This window comes from Artemia sp. Qi Xiang Cuo, chromosome 13, assembly GCF_049724085.1.
Source record: "Artemia sp. Qi Xiang Cuo chromosome 13, ASM4972408v1, whole genome shotgun sequence".
In the NCBI taxonomy this organism is placed as follows: Eukaryota; Metazoa; Arthropoda; class Branchiopoda; order Anostraca; family Artemiidae; genus Artemia; species Artemia sp. Qi Xiang Cuo.
Window position 1 is genome coordinate 7,752,967 of NC_142806.1, and position 14,220 is coordinate 7,767,186.

At 37.5% G+C, this 14,220-nt stretch overlaps 1 protein-coding gene across 1 annotated transcript in view; it reads right to left on the bottom strand.

Annotated features, from left to right (window-relative positions):
• The window catches only part of LOC148944896 (uncharacterized), a 49,549-nt gene that overhangs the window by 9,429 nt on the left and 25,900 nt on the right, over positions 1-14,220 (bottom strand). Inside the window, exon 5 of the mRNA XM_089098886.1 lies at positions 12,877-13,047. Coding sequence (XP_088955012.1) covers positions 12,877-13,047 — 171 coding nt within the window. The remainder of the gene's footprint in view (positions 1-12,876; positions 13,048-14,220) is intronic.

A 14,220-nucleotide genomic window follows, 5' to 3' on the forward strand; every position in this document is an offset into this window, starting at 1 on the left:
CATATGATCCGACAACATGCTTGGTCTGTCACTTACATAAAGGACAAAAATCTTCCTTGGTAAAGACTGTGTAGAAATGCCAAATACCAGATTTGGCAAATCCACTCTGGATATTGGAAGGAGTCTGGGGGTCTGGGTAGAAATGTCAAATACCAGATTTGGCAAATCCACTCTGGATATTGGAAGGGGTAAATACACGTGGGAAGGCTATCCCAACCAATCCTGCTATATTGTAGATGGTAACCGTTTTCCGTATTGTTTAGCATTCAATTTTCCATCTCTCTGTTGTACTGAGCTTTGAGTGGGACAAGAACACTGACGTCTAGTAGTTGTAGCTTATGACTACTATGAGGAGGAACGGTAAGATGGACAATACATTTTCCTTTGTTATGTTCAGAGCGTTTACCGAAATATGTGATTCATGATTATCGGGAATCAGTAGCTTTTTTGGCTCAAGTGAGGCCCACGAATGCTTCACTAAATGGTGAAAGTACTCGCAGAACAGCTTTTGTGATATCCGCCTAGACGAGTTTGCTCTAGAAGCTGACCTATTTGGTCTCCCATTTAGCCTTGTGGGCTGGAAGTTCTTTCTTGGAAAGACAAAATAAGACGGTAAGAAATTTCCACTTTCTGCAACTGTTCCAATCATTGTAACTAGAGGGCCTCGTTCAACTGAAGTAACTTTGCCGACTGTTTTCTGACCTTTATCATAGGTCGTTAGGATATCCAGGTCATCAAGTTATCATATCTACCCAGTTTTGAGAACGGCTGGTGATAGGGACTGGCTTATATATATATATATATATATATATATATATATATATATATATATATATATATATATATATATATATATATATATATATATATATCACTGAATGAGCAGATGAGACCATTCGTGTAGATTTCGGCATATTTTTCTATTATGCTTCGCTATTCGTCTAGCGACGGTGACTTCAGGGTCTCCGACTTTAAATTTATCAAGTACATGCGAATTCCTATACCACGGAGGCAGACAAAGCAAATACTTCGCAAAACGAAAATACATCGCTCTGATTTTATTCTGGTCAGTTTTAGTGAGAAGTTTCCAGAAGAGCGTGGCATATAAAATGTGAGAAAGAGCGATGGCGTTATACAAGCTTGCTAGAAGCAGCCGGTTGAATCGGAATTTGCACGATACAATTGAAGCGTAAGACGCTGAAATTCGTCATTTAGGCTGTTCGAGGAGAAGTTTTCGGGTGTGGCGGATAGACTAACCTATGGGTAAACCTAGATAAATGAGGTGATCCACTGGCTGGACAGAGCTAGAACCAAGGGCTATGGTAGGAACACAAAAATCAGTTTTCCAATTGAATAGGACGATTTCCGATTTTGAAGGGTTCGGCTAAGATTCAGGATATCGTCCGCGTAACATACCAAAGACAAGTTAGCAGATGACAGAATCAGCGAAGATGGACATTGATCTTATGCATAAGGACACAGTTATTGAAAAGGTCGGGAGAGGTGACTGCTCCTTCACGCGCTCCTTTCTTGACTGGAACTAGTCGGGTGCACAGAATGGGGGTCAAACCCTTGTCAGGAGGTAGCTTCAGTCGGATCCGTAATCAAGAATACAGATTCCTGAGAGAGAGAATGACAGCTAGATTCAACCCACGTTTATCGGCCTTCAGAAGCATCGCAGTATGGATTAGAGAGTCGAATGCGCGTCTAATGTCGTGTCCTGCCAAAGAAAGGCTCTCTCCAGAAGATTCGGCATCTATCAAAACATCAGCAACGACTGTTAAGGCATCAGTACATCCAGTTCCTCGCTTGAAGCCGAACTGATGCGGAGGAGTGTAGCATACTTTTTTGATTTCCTGTATAAACAGCAACTCGAAGAGCTTGCAAAGTGACGTAGCTACAGTCGGGCGGAATGATATACATTGAATTTCAGATTTTCCCTTTTTAGAAATGGGACTCAGATCTCCGATGCAGAAAGAGGCAGAAACAATCTCTTGAGTGAAAATCATCTGCATAAGCAGAGAGAGATGTGCCGCGAGAAGTTTACCTCCGTGTTTCAAGTGGATCGCACTAACTTCGTCAACGCCCGATGAGCCTTCCCATTTTAGTCTATGGATGGCATCTTCAACAGAGCGAGTACTGACGATAGAATCTTCATCAGGATGAGAAGATAGAAACTGATCTAAGGCAGCCTCGTAAGATTTTTCGATGGAGGGTTCGGGGGTCGGGAACTCCGATTTGTAATAGGCATACCATACATCTTCAGGGATGTCGGCTGGGGATGGTGACGAAGAAGAAAAGTAAAGGACTCCATTAAACAAAAAATGAGCAAAACTAAAATCAAATAATCTACCAAGAGTGAAACTACCACAAATCAGCATTGATAAATAAATGAAACCCAAAACGAAACAGAAATTACAATAATTAACCGAGTCAAATTTTCAGCAATTTTTAACAGCATAGACCCTTTTAAAAATCTGGACACAAATAGTAGTGTTTAATTTAGTTTCATAACTCCTCTAGTTGACCCGTAATGGAAAACTTGATACCATTCGCAAAATAATCTGTTTACTTTCTTTGATAGCTTGGATACACTTACGCTATTTGGATTTGGTTAAATTTAAAGAGCAGAAGTAGCCCCGAACGTTTGAACATAATACCCTCAGTCGTTCTTGGGATACTGCTGAGATGCCTTATTGGGAATTAGCATTATCACAGTGCACTTTGATTTAATCTTAAGTCAACATTTAGTATTTAAACATATAAAAATTGGAATTGAGTAAGACTAAAATCTATTCTATAAATCATATATAAAAACATTCTATATAAACTTTTTATGCCCCTAGTGCATAAATTACAACCCTTGCACTGAGGGCTCTGAGGGGGTTATCATCCTAAGATACCCAATTTCCAAAACTTTCGACTACGTGGAACAAAATGGATATCTCAAAATTTTGATTGGGTGTGTTTAGGAAAATGGTGGGCGTGAGAGGGGCGTTAGTCGCTCTCCAATAACTTTCAACTATTAATAAAGGCACTAGCCCTTTCAATTTCCAATTGAATGAGCCGTTTTGACGTTTCTACGACAACACTTTCAAAAAAAAACTTTATATGCCCCCAGGGCATAACTTACAACCCCTACCCTGAGGGCTGTGGGGGGAGGGGTTCTCATCCTTCAAGACCTAATTTCCAAAACTTTTAACAACGTTGAATAAAATGGCTATCTAAAAATTTTGATTGGATGTTTTGGGAAAAGGTGGGCGAGAGAGGGGGGTTAGTTGCCCTCAAATCACTTTGGACGATTAACAATCGTACTAGTCCTTTGAATTTCAAATCGAATGAGCCCTTTTTCAAGTTTCTACGACAAAGATTTCAATAAAAACCTTATATGCCCCCCAGGGCATAACTTATAATCAATCTCGACCAATCACTTTCGACTATTAAAAAGGGTACTAGCCCTTTGAACTTCCAATCGAATGAGCCTGTTTTGAAGTTTCTACGACAACACCTTCTATAAAAACCTTATATGCCCCCAGGGTATAACTTAAAACCCTTGCCCTGAGGGTTGTGAGGGAGTGTCCTCATCAAAAACATAGTTTCTATCTGGAAATCAAGTACGCTGAACAAAATGGCTATCTCAAAATTTTGATTGGATGTTTGGGGGAATCATGGGCGTGGGGGAGGGCTAGTTGCCCTCCAATCACTTTCGACTATTAAAAAGAGCACTAGCCCTTTGAATTTCCAATCGAATGATCCTTTTTTGAAGTTTCTACGACAACGCCTTCTATAAAAACCTTATATACCCCAGTGCAAAACTTAAAACCCTTGTCCCGAGGGTTGTAGGGAAGTGTCCTCCTCAAAAAGATATTTTCTATCTGGAAATCAACTACACTGAACAAAATGGCTACATCAAAATTTTGATTGGACGTATTTAGGGGAATGATGGTCGTAGGGGGGGGGGGGCTAGTTGCCCTCCAATCTCTTTCGACTATTACAAAGGGCACTAGCCACTCCAATTTCCAATCGAATGAACCCTTTTCGAAGTTTCTAAGACGACTCCTTCGATACGAAGTGCCCGGGCATGGAGAAAAAAAAATAACACATTGTGCCCACATCGTTCTTTACTTAGGCAGCGCTAGCGCGCTGCCTATGATAGCGCAAACAAGCAATCAGACTGGTCATTATTGTAGTCTGTGGGAAGATACACACAGATATACACAGAATAATATATACAGAACAATCCACTCTCACAGCTAGATAATAATCATTTGCTTCGAAAATACTAGAACGGAGAGCTGATTTCACAAACGTAACAAGTCCACGCAAGGGTCGGCCTCTATTGTTCAGATGTCTAGCGGGTAAACAATAAGTTGTCATATCCTCAAGCCCAAGTATGTTCAGACCATGTTCAGAAACAAAATGTTCCTGGAGACAAATCACACTAAACTCAGAACGGAGGCTTTCCAGATCCGGAAGTTTATTATTAAAAGAGCCTTTTATATTCCACGATAGAAGAGTCAATGACGAGGTCATTAGTTCGAGGGTTTACGGTTTTTCGGTCACTTCACATTATAGCATTTACATGGGAAGATACACACTAATATACACAGAACAATCCACTCTCACAGCTAGATAATAATCATTTGCTTCGAAAATACTAGAACGGAGAGCTGATTTCACAAACGTAACAAGTCCACGCAAGGGTCGGCCTCTATTGTTCAGATGTCTAGCGGGTAAACAATAAGTTGTCATATCCTCAAGCTCAAGTATGTTCAGACCATGTTCAGAAACAAAATGTTCCTGGAGACAAATCACACTAAACTCAGAACGGAGACTTTACAGAACCGGAAGTTTATTATTAAAAGAGCCTTTTATATTCCACGATAGAAGAGTTAATGACGAGGTCATTAGTTCGAGGGTTTACGGTTTTTCGATCACTTTACATTATAGCAAGTATGACCCTGCTTCGTGCAACCAACGCAAAAGGCTGCCTTCTGACACGGGGTATCGGACGTAGATTTGTGATCGGCGGAGCCTTATTTGGAGCACAAAGAACCGTTCTTACAATCTGCAGGTAGGTGACCGATTGCGTGGGAATTAAAGCAGCGCCGAGGTAAGAACACGAACTCATCAACTGGGAGGCGTTCATATCCAATTTTCACTGAAATTTTGAGAAAGGTATTGAGGTCGTTTCGTGTCGGAAAGTAGACTTTAAATGTTCGAGACTTGCCACACTGTAGGATTTTAGTGCAATTGGGGATTAGCTGTTTTAGAGACTGTTCGTCTAGATCCTCCGGCACTCGCTTGATCACAGCTAAAAAAGCAGGTTCCTTGAGGGACATGTTGAGCGACGGTTTCGCACGTTTAGCTGCATCCACTATTTGGCTCGCGGTTTGCTTGCAACGAACCACGAGTTTCAACTACGAACTCATCAGCTGGGAGGCATTCATATCCGATTTTCACTGAAACTTTGAGAAAGGTATCGAGGTCGTTTCGTGTCGGAAAGTAGACTTTAAATGCTTGAGACTTACTACACTGTGGATTTTAGTGCACTATGGGATTAGCTGTTTTAGAGACTGTTCGTCTAGATCCTCCGGCATTCGCTTGATCGCAGCTAAAAAAGCAGGTTCCTTGAGGGAGATGTCGAGCGACGGTTTCACACGTTTAGCTGCATCCACTATCTGGCTCGCGGTTTGCTTGGAACAAACCACGAGTTTCCACTCGGTATTAGAGCGGCGTAACTCGGTTATATCGCCGTCTGGACATGGGCACAGTTTGTCGATAAATACTTTGCGCTGGCTTGGGTATTTTAAGTCTGTTGGAGGGTCTTTGAGTATCACAGAGTAAAGCGGCCTCGGGGGTACGGTTTGGGACGGTTGTGGTTTGTGTGGCAGGGTGACTGTAGAGCGGCTAGTATTTAGCATAAATCCATTAAATTTTCTGGATAGTTCGTTTACTTTGGACACCACTGTAGCGTGAACTACCTCGCCGATGGCAGGTACTTCACACGGACCAAATATCAAAAATTTCGGGATCGGGACATTTTGCTTTGCCGCAGAGACTAGCGGCTTGCACATATCAGTAATGTTGTCCTTATCTTTGGAATTCGAAACCAATACGGCTTTGAATATCCAACTCGCTGTGAAGGGTCTTTTTAGCTTGTATGATTGTATCATGTTCGAAATAGTTTATTGCGCTTTTCACAATCTGATCGAATTTCACCCCTTCAGTGAGTGATCTGCTCAAAAAGTTCAGAACTGTGCTGAATACCAGCTTTCCAGTCATCACTTTCACTCAAAAACAGCCAAAGTCCACTGAATCACACAATACTAGGAATAATGAAAGTGTAGGGACCGCTCACCTATTCCCCGCAATTCAAAGGTAACTAAATACCGGCAGGTACTTACGGCGCTTACGGCAGGAACCCTCCCCTCTTCTGCTTGTTGCCTAATATATGTTATCAGTAATCTGTTCCGCAAACTACTTTGAATTTTGGCTTATTTTTGGTCAGTAAAGTAGGTGGCAACACGACACTGTAAAATTTGGGCGCACTTTCCACAGCGCAACGATCAAGCTCTGGCAACGCTACTAGATGTAGAATTCTTTACGGCCATATTGGCAAAAATGAAAAATTCAGTAATAATACGAAACAAAGTTTTACCGTCCGGATTTTTATATCAGTCAAATCATTAATTTTTTGGGAGTCGATTTTATATGTATATATATATACATTACGCTAAAGTTTGACTCTGTCTCACAACTTTATTTTTTAAGACAATAAAAAACATTAGCGTAAAGAGCGAGGCACTGAGGAGGGGATAGCTCCTTTCATATACGGAATATATTCTGTTCGTTTTAAGTTTTAATGTCGCTCCTTACTTTCAGTTTAGAAAACTTGTTTTTTTTATTTAATTTCTGATCGTTTTTAAACAAAAAAAAAAATTTAGCGCAAAGAGCGAGACGTTAAGGAGGGGATAGCTCCTTTCATATACGGAATAATTTCTGTTCGTTTTAAGTTTTAATGTCGCTCCTTACTTTCAGTTTAAAAAACTTGTTTTTTTTATTTAATTTAGTATCTTTTTTAAACAAAAAAAAAACTTTAGCGCAAAGAGCGTTGCTCTGCAGAAGGGAAAGCCCCGTTCATATACGGAATAATTTCTGTTCGTTTTAAGTTTTAATGTCGCTCCTTACTTTCAGTTTAAAAAACTTGTTTTTTTTATTTAATTTCTGATCGTTTTTAAACAAAAAAAACTTTAGCGCAAAGAGCGAGGCGCTGAGGAGGGGACAGCCTCTTTCATATACGGAATAATTTATGTTCGTTTTATGTTTTATTGTCGCTCCTTAATTTCAGTTTAAAAAACTTGTTTTTTTTTATTTAATTTCTGATCGTTTTTAAACAAAAAAAACTTAAGCGCAAAGAGCGTGGCGCTGAGGAGGGGAAAGCCCCTTTCATACACGGAATAATTTCTGTTCGTTTTAAGTTTTAATGTCGCTCCTTACTTTCAGTTTAAAAAACTTGTTTTTTTTATTTAATATAACAAGGTACCAGAGGGTTAAGGTCAGATTGCAGTGGTGGAATATCTGGCATCTGTTAGCTGTTATTATGAAAAATTAAGCTGCATTGTTATGATGAAAATCATAATTTTAAAATTTTGAAAATCAAAGAAGTCAAAAAAGTATGGCTTTTTTCGAAAAAATTACTAAACACAGAAAAAAAGAGATGAGGGACGATGATTTTCGGAATAATTTCGTAACTCACTTAATATGATTGTTTACTTGCAGCGGTTTCCCAATGTCTTCACTTAATTCAGATAATTTTCTATAACAAGGGTTTTTTTTTACATAATAAGAACACGATTGATCCTTCTAGCGAAGCACATTGTAAACTCCTGAACAAGGTCAGAAAAGTTGAAGTCGAAATCCATACAAAAACAGTTTAGTATATAAAAAAAATGGCATTAATGACGTAGACGTGACCGAAATATCTGGTATTTTTTGTGAAATTTATTATACACTGTCTATTAAAAAGGATTTTATCCCTATTTTGAACTTTTGTTTTATCTAGCATTAATGAATTTCGTAATGATGAAAATATAAAAAAAAAATACTGTAATACATTTTCAGGCAAATATTTGTCACCTGTTTCATTTCATTAATGAGGATATTCATCAATTTTCCATTAGGCTTGACTAAAGTTTCTGTTTTTCATTTGAGCTCTCCAGAATATTATGCATGACTTTCTTCGTGAAGATCTAAGTTCAATAGACCTTATTCCGCAAAAATTAGACGAAGGTAAATTGAAAAACAAAACACTTAGACTCTTAACTGAACAGAGTTAGTTATGTATTTTTGTTTGAGTTTGATTGGGCTTTTAGTAAAATTAATGCTCTATAATATAAAACATATGATATAAGAAAATTTATGTTAAAAGTGTATAATAAGATATAATAAAAACTTCTGGTAGGCAGTAGATACCAGTTTTTTTTCAAATCATAATTTATCATCATGAAATAAGATAATAATAAACGAATTCAAGTCTTGATTTATACAAAATTGTATATGCTACAGTTTTCAGCTTTATTTTCTAGCATCTTCTTCTTTCGCAAAACAGCACCTGGAATCTATACTAGGCTCCTTTCGGCTTCTAGGAGGTTTCATCAATTAATACACAATTAATACACAATTAATACAACGAAAATCAACACAATAACAAATAGACAAAAAATTTTTTTTTTTTTAAATCAACACAATCAAAATATTTTTTTTTTTTTTCAGTTCTTAAGGAATATAAAAACAATTCATATAACAGAAAAAAAGGGAAAAAAGAAACAATGGAATTGAATGGTTTGTGGGAATTAGAAAACAATCCTGCTAGAACAAATAACCAGTTTAGCAATCAGAACAATGAATCTTGTTGTTAGCCCTTTCAGCCCTGAATATTTTTTCTGTACAGGAAAATTCTGATTTTCTAGAATAGGGCTCATTTTAACCCTAGAAAACTTATGGCTGTGTTAGAAAACCGTCGGGGCACATATTCTTAGAAATCTCAATCCCTGTCAAATGACAGTAATGGGACTAGAAGGGTATACCAGCAAGACAACTTCGTTTATACGAAAAATCAAACAGTTCGTGGTAACGAACTGTAAGTAAGGAGCAACCCGGCTCAATGGTAACCGAAACTGTAGAAAACGGAATTTTGATACCAATAGATACATCAAAAGAATCAGATTTTAATGAGATTTCAAATATATAAGTTTCATCAAGTTTAGTCCTACCTTCAAAAGTTACGCGCCAGAGAAAATTTGGCTGATTTTCGAAAAAAAGGGGAAAAGAACCCCTAAAAGTTATAGAACCTTAATGAAAGTCATGCCATCAGATTCAGCGTATTAGAGAAATCCACTGCAGAGGTTTCAAGCTCTTATGTAAAAAATGCTGAGTTTTGCATTTTTTTCCAGAAGAAATAACAAGGATCCGTGTTTATTTGTTTGTTTTTGTTGTTTTTTTCCCAGGGGTTATCGTATCGACCCAGTGGTCCCAGAATATCACGAGAGGGCTCATTCGAACGGAGATCAAAAGTTCTAGTGGCTTTTTTAAGTGACAAAAAAATGGAGGGCAACTAGGCCCCTTCTCACGCTCCTTTTTCCCCAAAGTCACCCTATCAAAATTTTGAGATAGCCATTTTGTTCAGCATGGTCGAAAATATAATAAATATGTCTTTTAGGATGACTTAATCCCCCAAAGTCCCCGAGGGAGGGCTGAAAGTTATGAACTTTACCCAATGTTAACATATAGTATTTGTTATTGGGAAGTATACAGACGTTTTCAGGGGGGATTTTTTCTGGTTGTGGGGGGGGGAGTGGGTAGGGGGTTATGTGGGAGGATCTTACCATGAAGGAAGTTTTAATGGGAGGAGGAAAATTACTATGAAGGGGGCGCCCGATTTCTCGGCATTATTTAAAAAAAGATCAGAAATTATATATAAAAAAAAACAAGTTTTATAACTGAAAGCGAGGAGCAACATCAAAACTTAAAATGACAGAAAACATTACGTATATGATTAGGTTAACCCCCTAGTCAATACCTCGCTCTTTAAGCCAAAGATTATTTAGTACTTTCATAAGAGCTATTTATTCTAATTAACGGCATTTGTGATTAAGGGGTCATTTTTAAAGAATTGAAACAAAATTCGAACTTTAGCTTAAAGAGCAAGGTATTGACTAGGGGGCGAACCCTCTAATATACGTATTAAAAATATAAGAATAAAGAGGTTCGTTACGTTAGTTAATTCGTAAGTTACGTATATTTATTACTAATAAAAACGTTCGTGAATAAAATTAAACAGGTTTCAAGAAAGCCATTTAACCAAATAAAAGTAAAATTAATATTCAATTTTTTTTTTAATTATTCATGTACGGTGAGCCAAAATCAAAACCTGCATTAATTCAAAAACGTTCAAAAATTAAATAAAAAAAAGTTTTTTTAACTGAAAGTAAGGAGCGACGTTAAAACTTAAAACGAACAGAAATTATTCCGTATATGAAAGGGGTCCCCGCCTCAACGCCTCGCTCTTTACGCTAAAGTTTGACTTTCTCACAACACTATTTTTTTTTTAAATGAAAAACTTTAGCGTAAAGAGCGAGGCGTTGAGGAGGGGACAGCCCCTTTCATAAACAGAATAATTTTTGTTCGTTTTAAGTATTAACGTCGTTCCTTACTTTCAGTTAAAAAAAAACTTTTTTTTTATTTAATATAAAAAAGGCACAAAACATATGCAAAGAGTCTAGTTTCAAACTCAGTGAACGTGGTACATCATGAAGCAATTCCTGTCTTTGTTCAGACACAGCGCAAGCTGATATTTCTCACAAAGAATCCGTGAAACCCCCTTTTTTCCTTTTGGGCACTTTTCATAGCGGCACTGGGCTTTTCTAACTTTTAAATGCACAGGGAAGTGATTTACTCGGTCATACCGGACGCTTTCGATCGTTTAAGTTGATCGTGCTGCAGGTCGGGACGGCGAATGAGCCGGAGAATTCTTGGCATCTTGTTGATGGTGAGGACGACCAGCTCTTCGTTTATACATCTGCTCCTCATATTCACACTTCAGCAGTACTTCAGCAATTTTGTTCCGTAACTCGAAAAGTGACACTAGTCCACTTTTTTGTCTTTGTTTCAATTCGATACAAGGCGACGAGATGATGCAGCTTGTCCACTCCTCCCATGTTGAGGTTATAGTGACCAATAACATCAGGTCTTTTCACACCAACCTTCTCCTTCTTCTCGTTGCTCCATCTTTTCACTACTCCATCTGCACCTGCACCGCAATAATTCGACGCCATGTTTACTGCGCTGTTGTCAAACCAACGCACAAGGACGAGTCCCTTTTCAATATCGCTAAGTTCGTCCCACGACCATCGTCCTTTCTTCCTAAGATCCTTCTCATCTGCAAGCTTTGCTTTGGCTATCCTGCCCTTTCTGATAGTTCCTGCTGCAAAGAAGCCATCTGCTGTCAACTTTTCAAGTAGTGGTAACGTAGTAAAGTAGTTGTACAAATATACTTTTTGATATAGATGCTTGTCAATTTTCTCCAGCAGACTAAGAGGAATGGCTCCTCCTAAGCCTCCCGCTGTTTGTCTCTACTCCTTCTTAATAGGGGTACTCTTTTCCTGATCAATTTCAAAGTCATACATGATACCGGAAGAACCACAGAGAACTAAGTTTTCCAGCCCCTACAGTCTTGGCTTTGACTTTATGTATTGCTTCATCCTCGTCTGGCCTTTGAAGGGGATCAACCGCTCGTCTACACATAGGTTTTCCTCCCTTTCAAGGTCCAAACACCGCGCTCTAAAAAGGGATAACACAGGCCTGACTGTCCATAACGCATCATTTTCGTTCCTGTCCTCTTCGGACGCAAAGTGGAGTGATTTCGTAATTTAGGGTATCGATCTGTTGGAAGTGTTCTTGCGACTATGGGAAGAAAGTACTTTTTGTTCCAGTAAAGTCGTATCTGCGACAGATTCAGAGATCCCATAAGGATTGAGATACCAACCATTTGGCGTATCTCTTGGGCCAGACTTTTGCCTCTGACTGCTATAGTTTTACCGTGTTCCTTCATATGGTACAAGTCCGTCTTTTCAGCCATAGTCTCAAAAAACTCAAGCGGAATATACTTGTAGAGGTATTTGATAAGAGTAAGCCCCTCAATCTGAGAGTCCCAGTCTTGTCATTTGACGTACACTGACTTGTGAAAATTCTGAAAGCCCAGTAGATGGCGTTAGTCACTAAATAGAACTCTCATTGATTAGTTTCGGCTATCTAGTTTTAAATGATATTACAAAAGTAGACAAATGAATGATATACCTACTTGAATTTCAAAACTAGAAATTACCCACCTCTAACAGACTTTTTCAGACTTTTTTTCTAATTAAATTTTCGTCCACTGCAATGTTCCGAACAATACGTGTGATATATCAATAGATTGGTAGATGTCTCAAGAATACAATGAGCATGGTTTTAGTTACTACTTTTCACACTAGATAGCATCTGGTGAGCAAAAATTAGCCACCCGTCATTTGACGGGCTCCGGGGCGAAAGGGTTAGAATAAGATAATAATTCCGTCTCCACATTGGTCTATTATATTTTTTAAATGTCCCATAATCGAAATTATTTGATTCAGTATATATATATATATATATATATATATATATATATATATATATATATATATATATATATATATATATATATATATATATATATATATATATATATATATATATATATATATATATATATATATATATATATATATATATATATATATATATATATATATATATATATATAAAGTATATATAGGTATATATATAAATATATACCTTGACTGTCAAAAGATGCAACGCCTGATTCCTGGGTGTCAGGTTGCAGTTTATTAGGTCCAGAAAAGCCAGAAAAATTACCCAAAGGAGCATCTTCAAGTTTAGGAAACAAAAGAAGGTTTGGAACTCCAAAGACTTCCTCATTTGGACTTGGTAGAGCATCTTCAACTACTAAAGCAAAATATAAATAAAATTGGCTTAAAAAAACTTATCAGTAAAGCTTACAAAACAAATTCAACAAAATTTCTTTTTATTATACGTTAATCATGAGTCATGAGAATTGATAATAATAAGCAGCACAACAGCATTGTGAGTTTTCAAGCACTGTACATTTTTAGTGTTTTCTTTTTTTCCCAGATCACTTCGTATGGAAGAAATTATAGTTGATATTTTGGAGATGGGTCATTCAAACAGACAATAAAATTTCGAATGTCCTTTTTAAGAGACAAAAGAAATAGATCAACCAGCCATCCCTCTCACACCCCCTTTAACTGCTTTTCCCAAAAAGACATCCAAACAAAATGTTCGATGTAACCATTTTGCCCAAAGTAAAAGAACGTTCCTATGACTATGCCTCAGCGTATGATAGACCTTCGAAGACCTTCAGCCTTCGAGCCCAAGGCTAAAAGTTATACGAGTTGTCCAATGCTTACATTTTAGTTTTGTTAATTTGAAAGGGAGGTTTGTTTTATCTTCGGTCTTGAAAAAGGATATGGGTATGTGGGTCAAAGTTTTAAAAAATAAAGAGAAATAAAGAAACAGTATGTGCATAAAGATTGACAAAGGGGCGTAGCAACAATATATTTTGTTAAACTGAAACTTTCAGGGGTATAACTACTAATACTGCTACTACGACTGAACTGAATCAAAAGACTTTGGGTTCATCCAGATCATAAAAAGGGCGTTAGCGACAGGAATGCAGCAATGTCCTCTCATGAATAGTTGACGGTGTTAAGGTGAAACTTTCAGGGCTGTAACAACTACTAGTGTTTCTACAACTAAGCTAAATATAAAAAAAAGTTGATTTAGGTTTTCAGAATGGCATAGATGCAATATATCAGAAACAGAATAGATGATGACGTTGAAACTTTCAGGTAAACCAGAGGGATATGTGAAACTAAATCAAAAGATAATATGTGAAATAAGATTGCCAAAAAGGTGTAAATCCAAAACTCCAGGAGAAGCTGAGGGCATTACGTTGGAACTTTCCTAGCACGTTTTCAATAATGTTGAAGTAAACCAAAAGACAGTACGTCCTTCCAAGTTCGTCAAATGTGTGTATGCCATTCCACTATAAATGACATAATCTTTATTCGGAAATAATTTTTAATTTTCTTCTTAAAA